The following is a 25,989-nucleotide window of genomic DNA, read 5'->3' on the forward strand; positions in this document are numbered from 1 at the left end:
TCAGATTACTCCAAGAAACCTCAAGGTCACAACTGTCTCATCCATTTCCCTGCAAAAGCAAATGGTTCTGTCTTTGAGTTTTCTCTCCAGAGAGCCTTTGAGGCTCAGCGCTGCAGCCAAGCACGGACCAAGACGAAGACAAAAGCCCTAATAGAGACAGGGAGTGTGCTGGACAGAGGGCAGGGAGAGAGCAAGGCACATTTTAAATTTGCCCGTTGTGGTCTGCGAGGTCCACTTCTCATTATAATCTATTTTTTTTTTGCCAGTCAGAAGTGAACATAGAGTCAAGGGTTCAGGATTCATTGGACCACTGTTAAAGCACTGGCTCATTTCCAGCCATTGAGCTGGAAAGAAGATCCAATGCCTTAGGAATGAGAACACACAGGCAGAGCAATGTAAAGGCAGACAATGAAAATACTGGTTGACCTTCAGCATTAATTTTCCACCTTCATCATTTAGACTTTTAAATTGTTGGTGTGATGTCATTATTTAAATAGAACATCAGCACTTAAAGTAAGGTAATCTTTCTTTTGATGTGCTTTCCTGAATAAAGTGACAAATTCTAAGAATGAATGCTGAAGCACCACATATGGCTTTATCTAGGTTTTGACAGCTCAGACAGGGATTTAATTGTGCACAAACAAGAAAACATTTTCCTTTATTTTTTTATGTTCTTTCTATAACATCTGTTCATAGTTGCTCCAGTCCTTGATTCTGTGCATTTTTCAAGAGGTCACACAATTTGATATAAATTGCAGAGTCATCCAATATGAACAGAACTCCCAAGAGTTGTGGGATAATACAAAACACATCAGCTAAGTAGTGACATATGAAGAATGACAATTGATGCCTGCAGCACAGAGCAGATGCTCTACACAGGCACAGGCTTGGAGAGGATACAGAGTAAGAAGCCAGTGGTTACAAACCTTTTATGAGTCAAACCTCGTTTAGTAATAAGTTATTCAAAATGATATTTTGGCACCTATTTTAACCACTTCCAAAACAATTCAGAATCTAAGATTTGTGAATGACACAAGGGCATCATCAACAAAGAACTTGATATTAAAATCGAATGTGGTGAAGTGATAGAATATTTGATTCAGAAGAAAATAAGAATTATAAATGAACAGATGAGGAAGACAAGAGGCACAGAACATATTTGCAGTGTATGGCTCTGATTTCTTGTTTAGCATATCTAACAAGTAAAGGCAAGGGATGGGATCAACAGCAGAACGAGCCCCGGTCTCAATTTATTACGGTCCTTTCAACAACATTATAGTTCTTTTGTTCTCAGGTCTTGACCCATGGTCCAAGTGGACACTTTGCAAGAGGATGTAAATTCCTTTTGGAGATAACAAAGCCAAAGTGAACATCAAAAAGGCAATCAAGACAATTGATAATAATTAATTGCAGTCTTTTTTATCTCGAGCTTTTGTTCATGCTGCTCACCTCTTGTTCCCTCTGTTGTCGCACACTTTTGTGTCTGGTGCAGTCAAGGGCAGATTGTGCTGCTCTTTCACTGGCCTGAAGGAGGATTAAAATACAAAGCAATATCTATTGAATAATCCATATCTTAGATGTGCCAGTGTGCACATCAAATGCTGAGCAACAGCCAGAACTGAGCAGTTAAGAGCAATTATATGTGAATTGCCACTTTTCTTTTCTATTAAACACAATATCCATCTCTTTCTTTGTAACCATAATCATCAGGGGCCACCAAAGACATGGGCAAGATGCTTGGTGGAGAGGAGGAGAAGGATCCTGATGCTCAGAAAAAAGAGGAGGAGAGGCAAGAAGCTCTGAGGCAACAAGAAGAGGAGAGGAAGGCCAAATATGCAAAGATGGAAGCGGAAAGAGAAAACATCCGACAGGGCATAAGGGATAAGGTAAAAATACCTAAATGTTTGTAACTTTTAGTCCATGTTGTTATTATTTTAAATATAAAATGTTGGCTACATTTCAAAAACATTAGAGATGGCACATTAAAGCTTGTTCCGCATAGCAGAAATAAATTACTTTATTGAAATCCAAGCAGCTCCACCCAAAACTAGTCAGCCAACAGAAGGAGGTTCCAATACAGGCGACATCTGTAGCACACCTGAAGTACTTTACAATGGTTTTACTTTTTTTCTCAGTTGGATTTAAACCATTGCAGTCTGATCACATTCAAAGACAATAACTCTGGATCAAGATGGCTAAAAAATACTGTAACTTCTGTACTAAAGTCACAATTTTAATGCTTCATATGGTGTTTTTTCTTCTCTTTTACATTTAGCCAACAGTATATTCTATTTGATAAAGTCATGATTAATATTTAATTAAACTTTAATGAAATGTAAGTTGTCAAAATGTCTCCATGTGAAACATTACCCTTGTCACTGCTAACAACTTAATATTTGACATGAATACTGTTTGAGGGCTTCCAGGATGAGCTTGAAAGTTTTCCATGTGTAGCCCTTGTGAGATTAACTTTAAACTTTGGAAATCAGAGCTGAATTCAGAAGTTGGAGCAACAATAGAGGAAGAAAGAGGGGGGGAAAGTGCAATATGACAGCATTTCTATGGAAAGTGTTTGATTATAGAAAGTGGAGCAGGGCTGACTAAGCGTAACAGTCAAACTGAACTGACGCAAGCCAGAGACAGCCAGCAGTAGAGCGAGACAAAGTGGCATGAAACAGAGAACAAACAATGAACATGAAGGGAGGTCCAGGGAGGAAATGCACAACCAATCACCTCAATGATTTTTACTTTAGCAAAAAAGAGTCAGCAAAAACATGTCACAGGCTTTTAAATCAGACTGCTGATTCCACATCTCAAAACTTTCCATTACACCAATGCATATGCTTTATTTTACTATCCATCTGCTGAAGCTGGGTAGTAGTTAATGTACTAATAAAAACAAATTTAATATAACTTCTAAGACATGATATAGCTGCAGATAAATGCTATTTCTTGGTGTCTGGAAGGTTTGGTGACCAGTCCATGATGTTTAACTAAGCAAAATATGAGGAACATCCACACTCACGGCAATCAGTTTGGACACTGATGACTTATTCAGTCCCTTTGTTTCTGGAAATTTGCCATTATTCAAGCTATGTAGATAAGCAAAAAGATAAGATAATACAATGTTAGGGGCAGCATGGCTCAGTGGTTGTCCTGTAGCCCAACAGTTGCTGGTTCGATCCCGGCCTGGAGAGCTCATGTCGAGGTGTCCCTGAGCAAGACACCAAACCAAATTGCTCCTGATGGGTTGTGGTTGAGCGCCTTGCATGGCAGCTTCTGCTATCAGTGTGTAAATGGGTGAATGTAACGTACATGTAAAGCTCTTTGGATGAGAGTGCTAAGTACAGACCATTTACCATGATGTTTGCAGCTTGATAGCTCAGTTGGCAGAACATCCGCCTTCCATGTGATTCTCCCAGGGGACGAATATTAGATACTGCCTATCCAGTCACCTAAAACCATCAGGAGGACCTACACAATATCAGGCTGTTTGTGATAGCATTATGTTAGATGTATGTTTCCTTTATACCAGTATCCAAAATATTTTCTGTATGTGTTGATCTTTTTAATCTAATTTCATATCCATTTAAATACTTTTCTTAAAAGCATCCTGCTTCAAATAAAACAACAGTTTTTGTTGTTCCAAGTAAAAATTTTTCTTGTGTGACTTGTGTTAATTAAATCCTTTGAAACTTTCTGATCTGTATCGAAGAGCAAAGTCTGTCATTAACTTTTAAAATAGAAGTGCTGCAGTATGCCAGATATCTAAATATTAATATTAATTCTATAGAAATAATATCTAGATTTGATTTCAGTTGACAAAAATTATAAAATAACTAAAATCTATTTATTTTTCCATATGAATGAAAAATAAAGACCAAAACATACTACAAAAATAAAGAAAAATGTAAAACAAGTGATGTTTCATTAGTGTTTTGTGGCACATTTGAAATTAATATAAGATGTGTGTTATAAAAATAAACTATCAAATATAAAAATCAACTTTTCCTTCAAGGCACTTTTCGAAGCATCACTTGACTAAAGGATGGTTTAGGAATTGTAGCTCAAAATAATGAAGCTGTATGTAGGCTTCAGTGAGAGGCAACTTACCCTCTGGCTTAGTTGTCTCGCTGCACACCCTATCTGCTTCACGTCCAGACACATAGATGCTCCCACAGCCCCCTATGTAGCAAAAATAGACTATGGTAGCCCTCTTTTAAAATATTTATTGCTTCAGAATCCCATTAACGTGTGCCTGGCAAAGCAGCAAAGAGGTCATGGAGGAGTCTGGATAATTTTCCACTACTCTGCCTCATGACCAGCCATCACTCAGCCGGCCAGCCTTCCTCTGCTCTGTAACCCTTTTCACTGCAGGTCAGCTGGACTCATTTAACTTTAATCCAAAAGCCAAAATTGTAAATAAATAAATAAATACTTCTGGTAACAGCAAAAACAAACAGAAGAATTAATGACAAATTAATAAAACCGTCAGCTTCCATTTTTGGATGTCATGTTTAAACTAATGTGTGTAATTATATTTCAGACTGTCCAAACATGTTTGTTTCACACTGTTGTCAACTTTAATACAAAAATTACTTTTATGCATTGGAAGATTTTTGCCTTTTTGTGGACTTACAGCTGTGGTGCTGACATAATAATTTGAGAGCACATTCCTCTCTCTTATTGGATTGTTATTAACTTAATTTGTGTATAATTCATTTACTATATAGAATTTGCATGAAAATACTATTAAAAACCTAATTTTGACATCTTTAACGTTTCAAAACACCCCTTGTGTTAGAAATCTGCTGTGGACCTGGGTTTGTGAGATAATTATGTCCGGAATATAAAATATCCAGTGAAGTCCGTTTAGAGGCACCTGCAGTTAAAGCTTCCATATAATCCACAAACACACATAAACAGTCAATAATTCAAGTTTTATTTCAAGCTTCAGATCTGCATCTAATTATAGAAACTGGATGCAGCTGCTGTTCATGCTAATGTCAAAAGGCTACATTATGCAGCGTGCTCAGCTTTACGTGTAGGTGGATGCTGCCTAAAGCTGTCTCCATGTAACTAAAGAAATCTGCAATGTTTCTTGAAGAATACTCATTATTTCTTAACATGACTTGTTTTACACATTTCTAATAAATAAGAAAACACTTTAAATGTGCTTTTAAAAAAAACCTTAAGAAGACCTTCAACATCTTGGTTACAATAATCAAGACAGGGTAAAGGAAATGACATATAGCTTCCTTTGTTAAGCAGGGAACATTATGAAACATGGAGCCTTTGGAGCAGCTAGATCTATTTCTCTCAGGGAAAGGAAAAGTTTTATTTAACCTTAAGCACAACCCATTTTCACAACAATAATGTCAAACACCACACTGTACTACACTCCTTTGATATATTTACCATGGTACAATGAAGGTGGACACCACAAACAAATCCAAACGAAAAGTCTTTTATTTGGATTGGAAACAGATCATGGCTTAGATTACAAAATGCCCTATTAAAAAACTACTCAGTCTATTTAGAAATGCTGTGAAAGGGGAATTTGGGTGTCTTCCCACCACCCTTTTTTATTTGAATCCTAGTCCATTTGCTCGGAAAGTCTGCTTCATTTTGGGGAATAGCCAATGCGCAAACAAATTCAGATTTGAATCAAAGAAGCAGACTCAACCTGTCTACAAACCCAGAGAATGAAACATGTTATTTAAAAGGTCCAATTAATTTGAGTAGTGCAGCATGAACACAGTCTCAGTCCAGAAGACTATTACACCCCCCAACTCAACAGAGTCCCCAAACAGACCGAGTTTAGCAGACTATTCAGGTATGAATAAACCCTTTGTGGATTATAATGTTAATACAAGAGATTGCTGGAACTGGGCGTGCTGAAATCCAGTGCTCTGTCGACTCACAGCAACCTCCGATTTTCTGTCTCTCAAACATTGCTTTGTTATTACATTCGGATGAAATGGATCAATACCACACAACCACTAAAGGCAGGTGGATAAAAACAAACCATTTATGTTGAGCCAATCAGGCTTTTTGGCAAAAAAAAAAAAAAAAAGCAAACAAACAAACCCATTATTTCATGGCTGATAGTTATGAATGAACTAACATGTGCGTGCATGTGACCAGTATTAGTTGTTAGGGCCACTTCAGGTGACGGTTGAAAAAGGTTTCCATGTACATTATTTTCTTGTAAAAATAACAATTTTAGCATCATCCAAGATCCATTTTTAACTCTTGCAAAATAGTTTGTATTTATATCTCTGACTAAGTGAAGCTACAGTTCAAATTCAGCCAGAAAATAAACTTTTGTCATACTTAAATCTAGTAAAATGGCACCAAGGATGGTGACAAATCACTGTGTTCTAATTCTACTGGTGACGTTTGTCTAAACCCAATCAGAAGAAGATGTTTTGGAAAATGCTGTTGATTCACAACTTGTATTCAAGAGCACAAACAGCTACATGACAGTTTCGGCACCTCCAAGCAACCAGGACCAAATGTTTTCAGCTTTTAAATCTTGTTTAGTAAGTTTCACAAAAAGCTATGATGCAGTGTTGTAATTTTCTTGCAGTATGGCATCAAGAAGAAGGAGGAAAAGGAAGCTGAGGCAGCAGCTGCTATGGAGCAGGCCTCAGAGGGCAGCCTTACCCGCCCGAAAAAGGCTGTTCCCACCGGCTGTGGTGACGAGGAGGAAGAAGAGAGCATCGTGGATACGGTCATGAAATTTATCCCGACACCTCTCATGGATATGTTCAATAAAAAGTAACATTGTTTTGAATGAAATATGGTTAACTTCTTACATTGTACTTCTAATTAACACTGTACCAGCCTGCCCCACCCAAACCTGCAGTCACACCTCTCTTCGCAATCCAACCCAACTTCTAAGTGTCCTGAAATTAAACTGAGTGCCATGATTTTGTGTTTAAGCTAAACCATCTGATCTCAGACAGTGATTAATACCTTTTAACTTCTTGAACAGAGTATCTGCCCTGATAATCTGTACTCGTATAACGTGATTCCATGTTGTCAAAATATCCAAAATTCAGAATAAGACCAGATATTACCATCATCCACCCTTTTATTTGTAAATAGCTTCAGTTATATATATATATATACATATATATACATATATATAGAAGAAAAAAGTACTATATGACTGAAATATGACATAGAAATATAACAAGATGAAAATGAGTATAAGCCATATTTTTAACTTTTAAGAAATTATCCAAGTCATATCAAAATTTGATTAAAATTTCCTTTTATGTTTATGATGATATTTGATACATATACTGTATATAAATACTTGCATTTCTATTGGTTGACCGTTGTGAGGATTCACGAAACTGCCCGTCTCAATTTCATTGATTTACAGTGAATGAGTTCTACATTCAAGTCCTCTGTAAACCTGAAAGTAGAGGAGTTCATTTAAAATGTATTTTTTTGGTTTACTTTTTGTTTTTTTTAAGCATGCAGTTAATGGCTGTGAAGTGATGTGCTTATATGGATAACATTTTATTTGTTATGATGAAGCAGAATACATTGATATGAGGCAATAATTGTTTCTCCATTTTATTTGACTGAGGTTTCATCCAACATGTACAGAAAGCGATAATTGACTTTGTGTCTAAAATGTTCTTCCATGGAGAAACCTGTCCACTTTCTCCATACAAACATACATACATACATGTTGCCCTTAAAGCAGTAAAATGAAATTATTTATTCTATAAATCCACTGGCTATACATGTTTGCGGTTTTAAAATTCAGTTACCGTCCTGTGGCAGGTGTTGCTGTTTTTGTATTAGTACATGTAAAGGTTGACCTGGCCAGTTAATATTGAACATTTTCATTTTTTTTTCATCTAAAAGAAAAAAAAAGAAACTTCACAAACACAGCTTTGTTGTGTACACACTTTGTGAACAGACAGTGACAATAGTGCAATATATTGTTCAAAATGAAGTTGTCCTGTGTCCGTTGGTTTTACTGATGGGAGTGAAGTCCCAAATCAGCAATAACAGACAATCTTCATTGTTGTGTGTTAAGTTACTCCTTAATGTGGTAGTTGAGGTTAAAGACACAGACGTGTCTACATAGATTACTGTATATGGAGACCTGTGCAGGTCAGACATATTAAATTGACTGAAAAAAGAAGGAAGGTAGGATAATTTGTTTCATGTCGTAAAAATGTTTATTCATATGATGAGCAAAACCACAGTTTGTGTTTAATACTGTAAATTAAAGAGGCTAATTAAACTGCAGGTTTTCATAGACTGATATTAACAAATCGTGCTAAGGAATAGGGTGAAATAGTCTTTTTAACAACCTTTCATTCAAGTTCCATGACCTTTCAAAACATTTCTATCTCCACAGGGTCTGGATGGGTTAGCAGGTACATAACTGCAAAGGCACACACTTAAAGATAAGGTCAAAATCAGATTAATCTCCATATGCCTTGTTTTTTATTTCTCTTTCATTCCAGTGTCTTGTTGAACATTCCAGATATTTCAGACATTCCACCAGACTTGAGCTGGTATCACACTGACTTAATTACAGAAGATTACAAACCTCAATCAATATCTTCTTGTCTCACAGTGAAATACTTAAATTTTTTAAGCTATTATAACAAACAAAAATAAATCATATGCTTAATATACAGTGAGACTGAAGACTAGAGTGGGTATGTTGCAGAGCGTGATTTTCCCTGCCATACAGAAGTCCCACATGAAGTACAAGATCATTATTGTGTTGCTAACAGTGATAAGTTAACGACTGTGATACATTATGTTTGGATAAAAAATTTGTTATTCAGTAGTTGCAAGGGAGGTTTTAAAATCAACAATTCTGCCACATGTTACTGTTCTGATTAGGCTAGCGAAACCTTAAATAATACTAATTCTAAACCTGTGTATTTTTGTGCCATTGATAAAAAAAAAGTTAGCTTTTCTCTGTGCTTTGTGAGCTCTGTAATCATGCTGAGTGTATGAAAAAAGCACCAAAAGTCAGAATGTGATTAGGCCACATGTAGAGCACATTTATTGAACTTCTTGTGATAACATAGCCTATTTGTAAACTGCCTTGAACAGCTTCTGCTTCAACAATGTGTTAGCAGATAGTTAGCAAACGATCAGTTATGGCACCATGCATAACACCTCCATTATCAGAGCAAATAGTAAATTAAACCAAAGAATAGTGCTTGTAGAAGTAGACAAACATTAGTTTCCATTCTCAATAATCTGCATTTTATAATTTATTTTCAAATTCTCAGGTATTATAACTTTTTGTTTTTGATAGTAGGGACTTAGCATCATCGCTAAAGAATTAAGTTTTATTGCTAGCTACCTAGCTATAATGAGCCTAGAGTTATTTCTAAATGCATTATCTTTTGTTTGGCCCAAGAATATTTCTAGACAGCTACAAGTACTGCCCCTGTAAAGGATTCCAAGAAACAACACCTTAGCAAACATCACTAGTGTGTTCAGACTATCAACGAGTCTTTTACAAACTGATGTGCTCTGAAATCAGAACATTTACCAACAAATATAAGCTCATTCAACAACATTATGTAAATGCCAGCTGATTGTGCTCCTAATGGCTTTTAGACCACTGCCCAAACAAACTGCCCAAGTCATGCGTGATCAATATTTTGTAGTCCTGTAAACGCTGTGTCAGAAACCCATTAGAGTCTGAAGTCGCTCATTTGTGCCATTCATAGAGCCATTAATAAGATTTTAAAAACTGCCTGAGAAATGTGGCTTGTAGAAAAATAATCCTTTTCTGTGACTTGAATGTAACTGTCTGACGTTTATCTCCTCTTGCATCTGTCTTTGTTCTGTATGTGTTGAGAAGATACTTACTCTGGTGCACTATTTTTTCCTTCTTGTCTGTAGTTGGTCCTGTTTCTGTCCTTTGGTGGTTGATATTTTGAGGGAAAAAAAATTAAACATGTTCATTTGGTGCATTATTTTGTACTGCAAAATCTCACCCTTCTCCCTCCCCCCTCTCTCTCTAAATCTCCGTAACTGTTGACAAAAATGTATGCATGCTTATGGTGTGCGATGTAGGCAAGGTTGTTGATATAATCGTTTTGTGTCCTCTCTGTGTTTCAAAGCTCCACCTGTTAGCCTCACTGCATGCCATTTTAGACAAATATTTCAGTCTGTAACTTTCCTGCAAAAATGGAATCACCGCACACTGAGAATAAAGTGATTTCCTATAATTTTTTCATTGTCTTGTGTTTCTGCATTTAAACAGTTCTGAAGCAGTACTTTGGCTTCTGCTACCTCTATGTAAAAATATGGGAGCAGTGGTAGAGGCATGTATATCTGCTTCAGCAGGAAGAATCTCCCCTAATTTGTTAGACTGAGACATGAACCTGCACTTATGGATCACCCCGTTGCATGACAGACTATGTGCAAAGACCTTTAATGTGTATTACATGTTACTGTTTTTTGTTAGTCAATCCTGTTTTCATCCTAACATGACTGTTGTGCATTTTTGCCACATAAATTTTTTTTTCTCAAAAAGCGCATCAACATCTCTTCAATAAAAACAAAAAGGGCTGTAAACAGAATGCACTGTGTTGTTCAAATCATGATTGGAGGGCGACCTGACTTGTAATCATGTCACAGTGAGTGCAAAGACATCAAAGCGATGCAAATAGCATCTCTCTTCATAGAAGTGTGTTTGTCATAAGTGGGTCTGTGATATGGGTATCTGCAAACATTTTACATTTAACAAATCCACTGAGTAGATCACGGAGAAGCGCCAAGCAAGGATTAGGGATGGCAGCAACTTCTGAATTTGGTTTAACTGTAGCACAGAAAAGGGGCTGACATTGATATGAAATTAATCAATTATCATGCTGTGACATTTTCCATTTTAAAGCATATTAAAGGTTAAGTTTGGATTTTAAATGAGGCTCCTCCAGAAGGTTGAGAGCCTTATTTTCCCCATACAACATGCAACAACTTGTACAGTATTTATCTCCTTCTTAGACAACTCTAAATTTCACTTATGAAGGTGAGCTGCAATGTCATTTTCTGCAGTGCAGCTGTCCTATTGCAAAATTACACATTTTGTTTTAAAGAATGGTGTAAACTTGGTTTATCAATCCATTAGTATCTCATTTTATTCCAAATATATAATTATTTTCACTCACCTGATGCATCAAAGAGCTTGGCGGCATGCTGTTGGACTTCAAAAAGCACATGTGGTTTGCTGAGGACTGGGTGTACAAAATCCATCTGTCTGTTCACAACATGCTGTGATTTTAGCTCTGCAAATTCCTCTTCACAAATGTGCCCATGAACAGGCAGGTTGTTATAAATACATAAGAAGTCATCAACACCAGTACTGAAATTGAATATAGTTTCCAAGATTTGTGGAAATGCAAAACAAATTAATCTACACAAGGTATCCACAACAGTCCACGAATAAACTCATGGGAATTTTGTCTTACTAAAATTGACAACACACACACACACATTTGAAGGCAGCATTTCTTAAAGTTATAATTCACTCCAGAAATATGCATTGGATGTGTGATTGAGGTATGATTAAGGGATGAAGGCCAAAAGGGTTATTTCTTAATACAGAATTTGTGAAACATGAAGTAACCTTTTCCAACAATCGAATGTGTCAAACGCATTGAAGTTGTTCACCACCCCTAATTTCTTGTCCATATATTTAAATAACTGTGAGGAAAAATTTTTAGACATCAATAAAAAATTATCAAAATCTGTGCATCTGGAGGCCAGTTACATCCTTAAATGTCCAACCAAATACCCATTATATGTGTGGATATGGACACAATTTAGTTTTATTTCACCAGTGACTCAGACAAACCTGTACTACGTGCACCACAGTTGTAATCTGGGAAAAAAGTCTTGGCTTTACATAGACTGATAAGCTGCATATTGTCTAGTCCATGTTGGAACGGAGTAGCACAAAAACCACAAGAAGAGTCAACAGTTTAGTAAACTGGACTTTAGTACGAAAATCTAAAATTTCAACTGATGCTGTATACTTTTTATGAGTAGCTGTGTCTTTTTTTTTCCATTTTTTCCATTTTTAATTAAAAGATCACAGATATGAACATTTGACATATCTTCCTCCTGTTTTTAGGTTTATGCACAAACAAGCTTATACCATAATGTTCTTTCCTGGGATGGGGTTGACCTGTGTGTTCTCTGAACACCATTTACCTAGAAGATAACAACTTGATAAGTAGTTTCTAAATGACTGTTGGATTCTTCTACGAATTCACTCTTTGGTCAACTGAGCTCACTGATTCCCAGCTTTCTTTTTACAAGTAAAACCTAAATTGTACATATTCATTCTGTGTCAGTGCTCAGGGTGAAGCCTTTGATGGCTAACACTGGACTAGGGGCAGCATACACCATGGATAGGTCACCAGTCCATCACAGGGTGATCACACAAATATTCAGAGTCATTTTAGAATGATAAAATAATCTAGAATTAATGTTTTTGGAGGATACTTATGCATGCATGAAGAATACACCTGATGATTAAAGTGGGTACTCATGCTGCGAGACAACTTCTACCTCACATAGACACAGACAAGCCCAAACCCTAATACCACACCAACAATGTCTGCCATGGTCTTGCTGCATATTCATTAATTACTGGTTGCAGGGTGTTCACTGAATCAGAGCAGCCTCTCACTGCAACTTGGGTGAAGGTAGACTTGGCTGCATCACATCTAAGTCAGCCAACCTGATGCACATCCAAGACATTTTTCACCAAAAAAAATTCAAACAGAAAGAGAAGCAAGCAGTTTGAGGCCAACACAGCTCTACACATTTTCAGGCCTGCTTTACAATTATTTATAACTTCATTTAATCTTATTTGTGTTTTTCTGGATCTTAAGGCCCCTTAAGGAATGTAAATATATTGTAGATTTTTTTCAGCTCACATGTATAATATATTATAATAATCTATTATTACTGTACTTATTACTTCCTGTGCCATATAATGTATTCAACCCAACTACAGCAAAGTCAGTTATGTTTGGATTTAATTTATTGTGACAGTTATACATTTAAAATTACTGTGCATTATAAATGGGATGATGAAGCATTGTAATTGCTAAAGCCAATGACTGTGCTTCATAGACCATTTTAGGCAGCAACAACACGTTCTGCTTATATTCAGCAAAGTTTATCATAAACATAATGCCATAAAAATATCTGTATTCAAGTAAGGGCCACTAATATTGAGATAAAATAGGATTACAAACGAAATACTAGATATTATTCATAATCAGTCTTCTAGTCATTGATTCTGATTAAGAAAATGTTTGATATTCTTCCTGTATGACAGCAGTTGGTCTGAAACAACAGCTTTTCAAGAAAATAAGATATTGATATTTTTTGGGCCAAATTTACTATTTATAAGAAAAAATGTAAAAAAAAAAAAAAAAAAGAAAAACATGGAAATTATATAAAGTGTGTTACTTTCAGTTAAAAACACAGAGGATTGGGATAGTTGCACACTTTAAGGACTACTTGAATAATTTTACTACTTCCACATTCCTGACATGTGGAATGGTGAAAAGCTTGTCATCCTTGACTCATGTATTTACTGATATATGCCCACACTGATATATGTCCAGAGCTTTTATGTGCACCATTATAATCACACAGCCATGTTGTCTGTGGACGTCATCAACAGCTCCAGATCTGGCTGCTCTTTTTGCGGCAGGCCTGCAATAATCTCTGACGGCTTCACTGTGCCGCAGCTTTTTCACCACTTCAGGCTATTGAGCACACACAACACTCTTGGCTCCTCAAGTCTCCCAGCAGGAAATGGAGGTATTAATCAATTCCATTAGTATTCATGGGCTGAGGAAGCCTTTTCAAACCAAGCTGCCTTTGTGCTCTCTGAACAGCACACAGACTGCAGGAGAGTCGTAGCTCCACTGCAGGCACGCTACAGTCACTGTCAATTAAATACTCTACTGGGCACTGGCTCTCGATTCTGTACATCAGCCATTATTGACAGTTTGGTTCCTGATCTTTATTTTCCTTTTTAACTTCATTTATCAATTTATCTAAGTGCAGAAAAAGATGACAGCTGTCATGGGAACACTGACAGAGCCACTGTCAGTGTGAATCTTAATAACTCACATATGTAATAAATGATCATTAAGGCACATAACAAGATTCTTGCTGACATACTGACTGTAGTGTTAATTAGACATTCCTTTAATTGATCTGATGCCACATTAAGACCCTGTCCCATTTTTAAATGCCACCCATTCCCTTTTATTTCCAGTGTCCTCTTGAAACTGAGTTAGCAAGGATGGTTGTTGAAATACTTTCAAATAAAACAGGAAATGTATCTCACACACCATCATTAGACCAGAATTAGCATATAGATACATGTTTTTAAAGGATGGTGCATCCACTAATGTAAGCCAGTTCATTTCTTTCCTATTGCCAGCATGTTTACACATAGACTCAACATTAAATTACAAACAGTAATGACTACTGTATTCTTCCTAGGGGACTGTGAGAAACATGAAAATACAAAAACATGTTTAATACCTGGAAATGCCGTTGGGTTATTTAATGGTATGATAGATGTGTGATAACCTGGTGTTGTATTTGGAACAAAACCAGGAAGCAGAACTGAACAGAACGCAAAAAAGTAGTTAGCTCTGTAAAACCAGGCGTAAAGTTATTTAAGATACAGAAGGTAATAAAACAGAAAGAATGTAGATTGTGCAGCATGTGAATCCATAAACAAGCTTAACATGGAAAAAAAAAGAAACAATAAACAAAACCCACACGCCATAATACAGACCAAAAAAAAGGAAATGAATTAGATTTTTTTTTTATTATTATATAGGACAAATTAGGTTTTCTTTTTTTTTTTTTTACTCCAAGCATAAACAATCTTTGCTACTGACAAATTTTGCTTTTTGTGTACACACATGTTTTATAAAGTCAGTCTCAAATAGCCAACATGGTTTTTGTCTACCTTTAAGAAAATATTGTGAAATCAGTGAAAACAACATTACCGAGCATATTCAGAGCAACTCTATTAAACATTGCATTACAATGCAAAAGGTACAAAATGTGCAATAAACAATAGACAAATAGCTGTTTTTATTTCATTTGAAATAATCAGTAATGTTAGCTTTAACTTTAAGACAAAGTGAACGACTGACCTGAAGTAAATTGCTCTGCTTTCTAACTGTGTAAATGTGACCTGTTGCATAGATGCTATGATTAAACTATTATTATTATTATTATTATTATTATTATTATTATTATTATTATTATTATTATGTGCTTTATAAATCTCAATTGAGAAATGATCCTCTGCATTTGACCCATCTCTAGATTTACTAAAGATCTCTGGGTTTCTAGGTTTAGGCTCCCAGGAAGAAGTCAGGTATTTGGAGGTTAAGGGCCTTGTGTCCACAGTTGACAGGATATAATATGATGACTATGACTCAGTCTCAACTCCAGCATCACTGAATTTTGAAGTTACTTACCTCTTATCTTGTGTGCAATAAAAGTGCCAAAAAAGGCAGAGACAGAAGAATAAACAAATATTAATAAAATGGTTGTACTAAATAAAGTGTTTATATTATGACCGTTAATGCTTTTGAATACAATGACCATGTATTAAAAGCAGATATCATTACAGCTATATTTATTTATTTATTTGTTTATTTATTTATTGGTGGGAAATACTAAAATTTCTTAAGTATTTGTACTGAAAAATTAGACCAATAGTATATTCATTTTACCTTTGATGAGGTAAATGTGAATTATTTCAGCTCACACTGCTTCTTAACTGACATCACACACAGAAAGCCTGTTTCTCCACCAGTCAGTCCTAAATTCAGGGGACCTGATAACAACCACCACATCCAGGGGACACTGATTGACATGTCTATTGACTTGAGATCTCTGCAGCCACAGCTGTACAGATGAAGCTGTTATTGGTCTATTTAATGAATAAAGCAGTCCAGAGACTTTCCATTTGCACCTTGGTGACAAGAGGTCTGACGTATTATAAGACGTTTAATTTAAGAATGGCACACCAAGGGGACAATCCTTCATTTCATTGTGTTAAAAAGAGCAAAAAAAGGATTTAAAAAGTCTGGTAAGGGGCACTTCTGACCTCAATTAGTGAACATGTCTCCTCTGGGCCTGATGTGTGAGCTGGTTTATGATATTGCTAAGTAATATGCCACTCATCCGCACCTTCCTGCTGCTGAGCCTTGCATATATATATATACACAGTACCTCACAGAAGTGAGTACACACTTCACATTTTGCTAATATTTCATTATATCTTTTACTGGGACAACACTATAGAAATTAAACTTTGACATACAGAATATCAAAGTTTAGTTTTAATAGTTTGGTGTCCTGTATATCAAAGTTTAATTTCTATAGTGTTGTCCCATGAACAGATAAAATGAAATATTTGCAAAAATGCAAGGGGTGTATTTACTTCTGTGAGATACTGTATATTTTAGGGTTATCAAATTACAATTTTTAATCAGATTAATCACAGCCTACAGATTCCTCAATTGCGATGAATCACCATTAGAGACTATAACTGAAACTGGCCCGATTTTACTGCAAGCCGATACCCTTGGGTAAACATTAGATGTCCAAGGGTCAGGAAATGCAGCATGTAATGTACGTCTATATGTTGTTCTGCATCATCTCTGCCATGTTCTAGATCATAATGCTGAATTCATTCAGCATCATCTCATTAACCATCTACACATTATCACATGGTGTTAATATCTGTTATAAAACCACCAGATGTTGACAAATGAAGTTAAACGCCTGATATTGATGAAGAAACTCTGATAAAAATGATGATCTGGCTTAAAACACAAAGGTCTCAGTTGTGTCCCGCCTTTTCCTGCCCAGTGTTTCTGCCTGGCCCACCATCTAAACTTTTGTAGACACACCCCTGCATAGCTGAAGTATAAATCCTTTCTACCACCTGTCAGCTACCGTGTTTGAGATACTTTGGGGTAAATATGCACTGGTATGAACCATGAAGAGCTAGATTCCTCCTTCTCACCTTCACGATAAACACACGCTACAAGAGAGATGGTACTTGCAACATCAACATCACCGTCAGCCATCATAATTCAGGGAACATCAGGAGACGGAGATACAAACAAGACTATCATCGCAGGTAGCCCTTTCACACTGGCATGGTTCTGTGCCAGTGCTGGCTCTTACACCTAATTTTTAACTAGCCAGGATGTTCAAATGGAAAAAAAATTGTGTTGGAACCTGAAAAGTGGGTTCTCAACAGGAACCCCCACAAAATAGTGATTCTTCTTCGCAAACTGTGACATTATCATTGGGTAAAAGCTGGATTCACCAGATCAATGAGCTGGCCAACAAAGTGCTGTGTTACACACTATGTTTTAATTTAAAATAAAAAGAAAAGAATAAAAATTTAAATTAAAAAACAAGCTCTTAAATAAATCCTGAAAGGGCATAAAGTGTGGAAGTAATACTGTGATAATAAAAACAACTCGGGCAAAAGTGGAGCTAGAAGTAATGTTTCAAGCTGTTGGACTGGATGATGGGTCATCGACCAGCAAACCAGGTAACAAGGGCATAGAACTCACCCACCACAGAAGAAGAAACCAGCTGAGTACCTCCTTTAACCCCTGGGTCTTCCACAAATAAAGATGGTAGGATGACTACATACCACTCATTGAAAATAAAGTTCAGATAGGCTAACTTAGTTCTATCGATTGTTGGAATATTTTATTTGGTGAAGGATCTGAATGTTGCCTGTCAACTAGTTTAAGTTCCGGTGGGATCGATTTGCATGGTCTGATTATATTGTTTATTTTGGGAAACCATAAGTTATAAAATAGCCTGATTACTTAGCCATCAGCTTTCAGGACCAATTTTCCAAGGTGTTTATGTTTACTTCCACTGAGTAGCCCTCCTACTGTGGTTCTGTTGCAAACATGCTCCAGTTCACCATAAAGCGCCAAGGTCATGAGACTCTAGAACAGAGATGGCGCCAGAGCCAGAGTAGCGTCTGTCTAAAAGCACTATGGGAGACAAATGCTGTTTTTTTTAAAGCCAGTATGTCTCTGAGATACACACATACAATAAGCATGCAATGTCCAGTATACAGACTGCTATTTGGTAGGAGTGTATATCACAGCTTTGATCATGAAACAGCAGGGGTTCAATGCATAACAAGTCCAAGATTGCAAATTTCACTAAATCTTTCATGAAGGATCCAGCAATTGATATGAGATAATATTGATGAATTTAACACAATTACGTCCATTTATAACAATCCGCATAAATAAACTAAAATACCAACATAAAATTATCTTACTGAGTTCATACATTTTAATGAAAAATAACCACATTATATATAAAAACTGAAAGAATACATTTATATTTGTAAAGAAGGATATTGTGCACATCATGACTGTTTTGACTAACAAACCAAATAACAGAACTTTTATTATTATTAATTTTTTTTTAACCTTTATTTATACAGGCAATCCTATTGAGACACAGTCTTATTTAAAAGAGAGACCTGTTTTATACAGACTAAACAACATTTAATAACCAAGGTAGGTATCTGACATTTTCATGGCTTTGGATATCCACATTTACTTTAAAATAAATAAAACATTTTGGTTGTTGGAACAAATCAAATAGAAACAGTTCCACAGGTTCCTTATTAAGTGTGTCTTATAAATTGATTACTGTGTCGTTTGATGTTTTCAGTTTGAATTGATCCTATTGGATTATTGACCATTTAATCAATGTATATTGACATATTTTTACACACCTACTACTCAGATAGAAATTATTTGCAGTCAACCACCAGTGTGTACTTGAAGCATACACTTTCTCTTTTTCAGAATTTAAGCCTAATATGATAAAAGCAAGACATAAATACATCTAAAACATAAAGTACATTAGGAGGAAAGCAAGAAAACTAACCTGTACTGTGGACACCTGTTGTTTTTGTTTATTTGTAGGCATCCTTAGCAGCTTAACACTGTTTTGATTTTTTTTTCTAGTAGATATACATTCAAACATGACAAACATAGTACCTGTCAGTTTTTAACCAAAATTTAGTAAATCGCTTCATTACTTGAACACCTCCACGAATACAGATGAAGGTCAAACTAAATAATCATGACTCACCTCATAACATAAACATGGTATTACAGGCTTGATGCACCCTATGTATACTTTCAGACATGATGCACATTTTGCTCAGCTCAATCTGAAACCTTACTCCCCCAAAAGTGTTCTTTTGGATTAAGCTCTGCTGAGCTGCAAAATTGAACTGCCAGTCTTTTATAGAAATTTGATAACAGACGGTAATACTCTGAGCTTAACATCTGAATTTTAACTCTGGAGTGGCTGCAGCAGTGAGTGGTGCAGAGTAAATCACCCTATCAAGGGGTTGACCATGAAGCAAAGAAGAGAGAGGAGAGAGGGAAGAAATGCAAAGAGTCTGATAAAGATTGCACCGGTTCTTATTATGAACCTGTTGATAAAGCATCTGGGACTCCTCAGCCCAATCTCTGTTGTTGCACCTCTGAGTACGCCCACACCTTCTCTTATCCAGACCTCAGCTACGACTGTTTGATCCATCGAAAACTAATTACATAAAGCAGGTGGCCTAATTGTCTAAAATTCAACTTAAGACATCCATTGTTCCATCATCAAGAGCTCGACCAAGATTTATGCAAATGAGTCAAATGGGTTGCTTTGAAATTGAAATGCCAGAATCCTGTGCCAGGAGAACCACTGGGGAAATAAACAGAGGTATATAATCTCTGAGCTTTGTGTTAAACTACTCCCAAGTAAACATATATACTGCACTTCATGCCATGTTGTAGGTCTGCCTTTAACTCAAACTAATTTAAACATTCAAACAGATCTTTAAAAAAATGGTCATTCCATGTTTGTACTTGTAAGAGGGTTCCCTATGTGCTGATCATTAAAAGTTTAGACATAGAGAAGTTTTATTATAACCTAAAGCTTCATTTTATTTGAGTTTAATAATGTGCTACTTTATACCTAATTATAAACTGTGACAGTTCACTTATAATTAGCAAACACTTTACTTGATCCAGCTGAAAATGAAAATAGGACAAGAGGATTTTTTTTATCTATTACACCATATGGATATTTAGCTCTGATAATCTGGACCATTATGGGGAATTTTTTAAGTGGGGGTGGATTATCTGACCTAGAAATCACATAACAGATCAAGTGGTGATAGCACGGGATACACTCTAAAACAGTGACTATTTACAGTTAAGACCCAGTTAAGTTTGTCAGGAAGAGATGAGAAAGCAGCTTGAATATGAATCAGTTGAATTTTATGTTTGAGCTGTATTAAGTCATTTTATTTATTTATTGAATTTGGTATCTGTGACTGCAGCACTTAAGCCTAACCCTTATAAGTAAAGGAAATGGTTCACTCAGCGCTTTGAGCCACTGGCGCAATCTGAGACCGGATGAAGCTACAAAAAGAAATTCCTTGTAAGGGTTGAGTATATAAATTTTAAAAAGTGTATTGTTGAATTGTTGAAAATTAAAAAAAGATAAAAAGTTTGCATCATATCAAGTATAACATCATTTACATTTTTATTTAATCTGTGCAGTACCACCTGCAGTGAATAGTTGAAAAATACCATGTTTAAATTGGTTTAGGGGACAAAGAGTATTGCAAAGTATGCAAATGCAAATGTAGATGAGAAAATACCCTTCAGTGTGTCTCAGCAGAGCCTGTGAGTATATTAATGCTGCTAATTTATGTTTTATTATTTAAACTATAATTACGAGGAGCTGGTTAGGAGAGCGTGTTCCCTCAGGAAGCAACTTATAATTTTAAATCAAAACTATTGATGCCGATAATATCTCTGTGGTAAAGAACAGAAAATGGGTACAACTCTGTAATAACACTAATATTAACACTAACATCCATGTGCATGTGTTGTTTCTCTTGAAGTGCTGAAAAATGTGACCGTAAAACAAGGCTGCTATTTTCAACACGTTTTAGTGTCATTTTGTAATGACACGGCTCAACGGGCACACAATGATTACCCACATTTCAAGTTGTAAAAGGAAACATTGAGGGTTGGAAATGTCCTCCGTTAAAATAAGAGGCGGTAAAAACTGGAATGCTGTGACTACAGAGCCTCTCCTGTTGTGTTACACCATAATTGGAGATACCACTCTGGTCTTACCTTTTCTCTCCTGCCTCAAAACGGCAATATGACCCAGGGAAACAAACCGAGCAGATAAACAAAGAGTCTTTGTGTCGGTACCAACTCCACATTTCCAGTGCACAATAGAGAACCCTGACTTTGATAATAGCAGAGGCAACTGGCTCTTATTTCCCTGGGTGCCATAGTGAGAAAATACCTTTATTTTTATTGTACTGAAGCAGTGTTACAACAAAGATGCTTGTTTCTTGTTTGTCCCTTTAGTGTTGGCATTTTAATTGGATTTCTTTGAAAGTTCAGATTAACCTCCAGGGGGCCTCAGCCTCTGGTTCTGCTCTGACATCCAGCTTTAACCCGCTTCTCTGAGAGGCTTATTAGATCACATCCTGTCTCTGGGAGCTGCTATTCATCATGTCTTGACTTGCTTTTGATCGACTCTTGTTAAACAAACCAGAAATGTTGTGGAGTCACAGGGGATTTGTCCCAAGATCTGGATATAAATGTGCGTCATCATGCACTGAGCATGCTCCCAAAAGTTAATGCAAAAAACAAACACTTCATGTAGACTAAATTAGTTTAGTTTAGTTTAGTTTAGTTTAGTAGTAGAGCATGATACATAGAGAAGTAAGTGTGAGTTCTTAAAGCACTCTGTTTCCCTATAAAGAAGGTCCTTGTATATAATTAGCCTTCTCATTTCCATTTCATTTGGTGCTTGCTTAATTCCATTATCTTTCTATGAGCTCTTATTGGTCTTATAAATATTCAGTTTCCTCATAATTATCTCGAGTATAATCAGTGATTTAAAATTTGAAATGTAATCAAGTGATACGGGGTAATAAATTTCATTCTTTTTTATTGCAGTAGCTTGTGGAGGTGTGCAGAGTGTCTGGTATTTTTATTTGTATTTGTTGAGGCTAAAAAGTGTTTGTAGCTGTAAAAGTTCAATTTGTGTTTTCACTTAGTTTTAAATAAATGATTTCAAGTATTCTGCAGCTCCCTTTTATGGAAGTTTTAGAATTTTGGAAAAAATGAAGTCATTATTTTATTTAAAGAGGTCATCTAATGTTAAAAGTAAAGCAAAATCTGTCATAGCGAACAGCCAATGATATTACTCATCAACAATGTTTTACTTAGGATGAACCAGTATTATATGGCTTTAATCACTGCAATTTAATTGCAGGTTTATACTCACATCCGGTGCTTTAATAACTTATATATCATCTTCATACATTGTTTGGACAGACAGATCCTATGTACATAGGCAGTTGGAAAGATGATGTTTTAGGAGCATTGCATTGCATTATGATCAAGAACATGGCAGTGTTTATAACATTACTCTAGAAGTAAATGCTGTATTTCCTTGGATTTAGACATCTGATGTTCACCCAAGTAAAGGTCAGTTTACATTAAATATTTGTTAGAATTTGATTGTCAATTTTTGGGGTAGCACCGAAGGGGGTCAGTAAGATTTTAGGAGTGACCCATGCCCCCTCGACCACCCCTCTGGCTTCACCCAGTCTATGGCTGTGGGATTGATCCTTTTACATACCACTTGACACTAATATAAGATAATAAAAACATTAACATTTAGGGCAGCAAGGCTAAATAAAACTTATAGTTTTTGCACTGCTAGCAAAATCATAGACAAATTTGTGAAAGTACCAATAGGTGGGCAAACAATGATGAATCAGCAACAGAGATTTCCATAAAAAAGACAGGAAAATATGATGAGACAAATCTTCTCCTAGGCTTGGCCAGGTAATGGCTTGACATTATTGTCGTCGATGAAAAGAGGGCCCTGCAGAAAAAGTTTGGGAACCACTGAGCTATTGGCTTTACAAAGTAATGCTATCCAGACAGATCTCTGATTTGGGTAAGCTGGACTGGCTAATACGTCTCGACCCAAGTACTTTAAAGTAGCACTATGTAGCTTTCCGACCTTTTAATGGCACAGAGATCAATTATTTATATTCCAGCAGTTATTGTTGCATGAGACAATTGATGGAAGGGAGGAAAATAAAGAGAGAATTGATAGAGCAAGAGATAAGGCAAGAGTCAACTTTAGACTGACTTCTACTGCCTGGACAGAGCTCAGAGTAAATGTAGGATGCAAGATGGATGCTGAATCAGCCACCGTTAGTGGGCACCTCATTGAGAAAATATGCCAAAAGTTCAGTAGTGCAGCTTTTACAGATCGCCTTATCTGAAATAAAAAAATAAATAATCATTGGTATTATGGTGTGTGTGTAGGGGGGTTCTGTTCTTGTGACTACTGCTTCCTCTTCTTTTGTTTGCACCTATAAGCAAACTAGACACTGCATCACATGGCATTGCTTTTAGCAATTCTGTTGATACATTGTTGAATTTTTCATGTTAATTTACAAATGAGAATCTTTTAAGAGGTCAGTTTTGAATTTAATCTTTTGCTTTAGAAAGGAGTTTAAGAGAAAATACAGTAAGTGGAGCAGGGACTGTTTGGAGTCACGTGGTGGGGGCCGGTAGCTAAGTGCACTTGTCTCTGTTGACTAGTGGAGTGAACAGATCCTGAAACATTGATGTAGAGCACACACATGTTCTTGTCCCCAAGCTACCACTGGAGGCACCTCCAGCAAGCACATTTGGCAGAATTCCCCACACGATGCTGAACAAGTCATATCTTATATTTAGCAATGCACTGACAGCATTTCCAGTTAGCAGAGGAGGACAATCTGGAATAAAAATTAAAGCAGCAGCTCATCTTTCAGAGCACTGTTTCACAAAGATTCTGCTTGAATTTATCTCACCTAACTAAAGCATATGGCAAACTGTAGACACATGGTGTGTCATAGTTATCTATAAATGCACAAATAACAAGATTCATACTGACGGATCTCCAGTGAGGGCACTGAACCACTCCAATTCCAGCTGTAACAAAACTGTGACGGCATACTGGGGAGATCTCATTAATTTTCTATCATGCACCCATAAGATATCTCGTTCTCTGTCCCTGATGATGTGTGACAGCTGCCAAGTGTGTTTTTATCTTGTCACACACAGATAGAAAAATAATCAATGTGTGACAAAGAGGAGACTGGGACATTGATCCTAACAGGAAAGCAGATGTACTCTTTGGTCCTGTTTGGTATGATCCAAGTTTGGTGAAAACTAACTAAATCTGCACAGATAACAGTCAGTCTTTGGTTTTGTTAGATGACTGATCATCACTTCACCGCAAGTTAATTTTATTCAGAAGTTGGCTTTCATTTGCCATTAACCTTGTCCACAGAATAGATTTTTAGATCTTTTAACTTTGAAAGACATTTCATTGGCTGATTTCTATTGAAGGATATGAAAATCAAATTTTATAGCTTAACATTTGTCACAGCTTTGTTCCTCATACCTTTTCCCTTTATTCAATAATAAATAAATGCTACATCTACATAGAATAACATGGAATCTCAAGGCTATAATATATAAATTCTTAAACTGGCATAGATTATAAGACTAGTCTTATAATCTATTCTTATACTTAATAATCTCATAATATGTTTAGTTTTTTAAACTGTAAAGATAGAATGACATAATCAGACAACATTGTGAAATGGACTGTACTTATATAGCACTTTTCTAGTCATATATTGATCATTCAAAGCACTTTTACACCACGTCTCTCTCACACACACACACACACACACTCATACAGCACTTCTATTCTCTGTAATACTAAGTGCTTTTAACTTATCACACTCATTCATACCACTCATTCATTAATTCATCAGGAGGCAACATGGGGTTTAGTGTCAAGCCCAAGGACACTTCAGCTTGGAGGATCTTGATCCACCGACTTTCCAGTTGGTAGAAGACAGCTCTTCCTCCATGTGGCTTCATTATTAACACTTCTAATAACAAGGGATTATTGCTGTCATGTGATATTTTTGGAAAGACTTTCCCAAGAAACTGGCTTACTCTTTTGTAATTCTTTTACAGACTGGAGTCACATATGATGTGTTACTGCTACCAGCAGTAGAAAAGTGGGTTTTAGATTGATCATTTCAATTAGGAGTGCATGTTTCTTGTGCACTTTTTGGGCATTGTGGTCTTTAGCATAACTTGCATAGGCAGACTAATTCAGAGCTTCAGAGAGACCAGCTTAGAGGTACTAATGACTTCACTAACCAGTATCTATAAGGCTGGTTTGGATACATCATTGGAGTCCTTCCCATTTCCCATCTAGCGCTTGCCTATATTTGATCATATCAGTAGCTGCCTTCAGGAGGATGCAGTCTTTGTTGACATCTTATTTGTCTAGTTTTTAAAAACCCTTTAAGAGGGAGGGGTTTGGGGGTAAAACTAAAGCACAGCAGAGAGGAAAGGGGAGGGGCCCACATGTATTTGCTCACATTTCCCCACTAATATCACTTTTTACAAGTTTTGGAAGTCAAGTACATTGGAAATTGATTTTGACAAGTGTTATATAAATGAATATATAATATTACTTTCAAACACAGTAACTTAATTAAAATGTTATCATTACCAGTCTTCTTTTTATGTTGCCTGAACCACAAATTGGACAGAGACTGAATGTCTCTATTATGAGCTTAGTGGCAGTACAGCTGGGTTTCATCCCAACAACCTTGGATGTTGTTAATTAACGTGATGCTTTATTTAGCCAGAAAACACATTCAGAATAATACCTGATCGCCTTGTAGACAACTTGTTTGAACAGATTAATCCGGCTCCTTTT

At 36.3% G+C, this 25,989-nt stretch overlaps 1 protein-coding gene across 3 annotated transcripts in view; it reads left to right on the forward strand.

The window, feature by feature from the left end:
• LOC121643502 (complexin-2-like) overlaps window positions 1–10,238 on the forward strand; it is a 67,908-nt gene extending 57,670 nt beyond the window's left edge. For all 3 annotated transcript variants that reach the window (XM_041990950.1, XM_041990949.1, XM_041990951.1), the window contains exons 3-4: window positions 1,711–1,886; window positions 6,593–10,238. In XM_041990950.1, coding sequence (XP_041846884.1) covers window positions 1,711–1,886; window positions 6,593–6,787 — 371 coding nt within the window. In that variant the 3' untranslated portion in view covers window positions 6,788–10,238. The remainder of the gene's footprint in view (window positions 1–1,710; window positions 1,887–6,592) is intronic.
• The last annotated feature ends 15,751 nt before the right edge of the window (window positions 10,239–25,989 follow it).

This window comes from Melanotaenia boesemani, chromosome 7 (genome assembly GCF_017639745.1).
Source record: "Melanotaenia boesemani isolate fMelBoe1 chromosome 7, fMelBoe1.pri, whole genome shotgun sequence".
NCBI lineage: Eukaryota > Metazoa > Chordata > Actinopteri > Atheriniformes > Melanotaeniidae > Melanotaenia > Melanotaenia boesemani.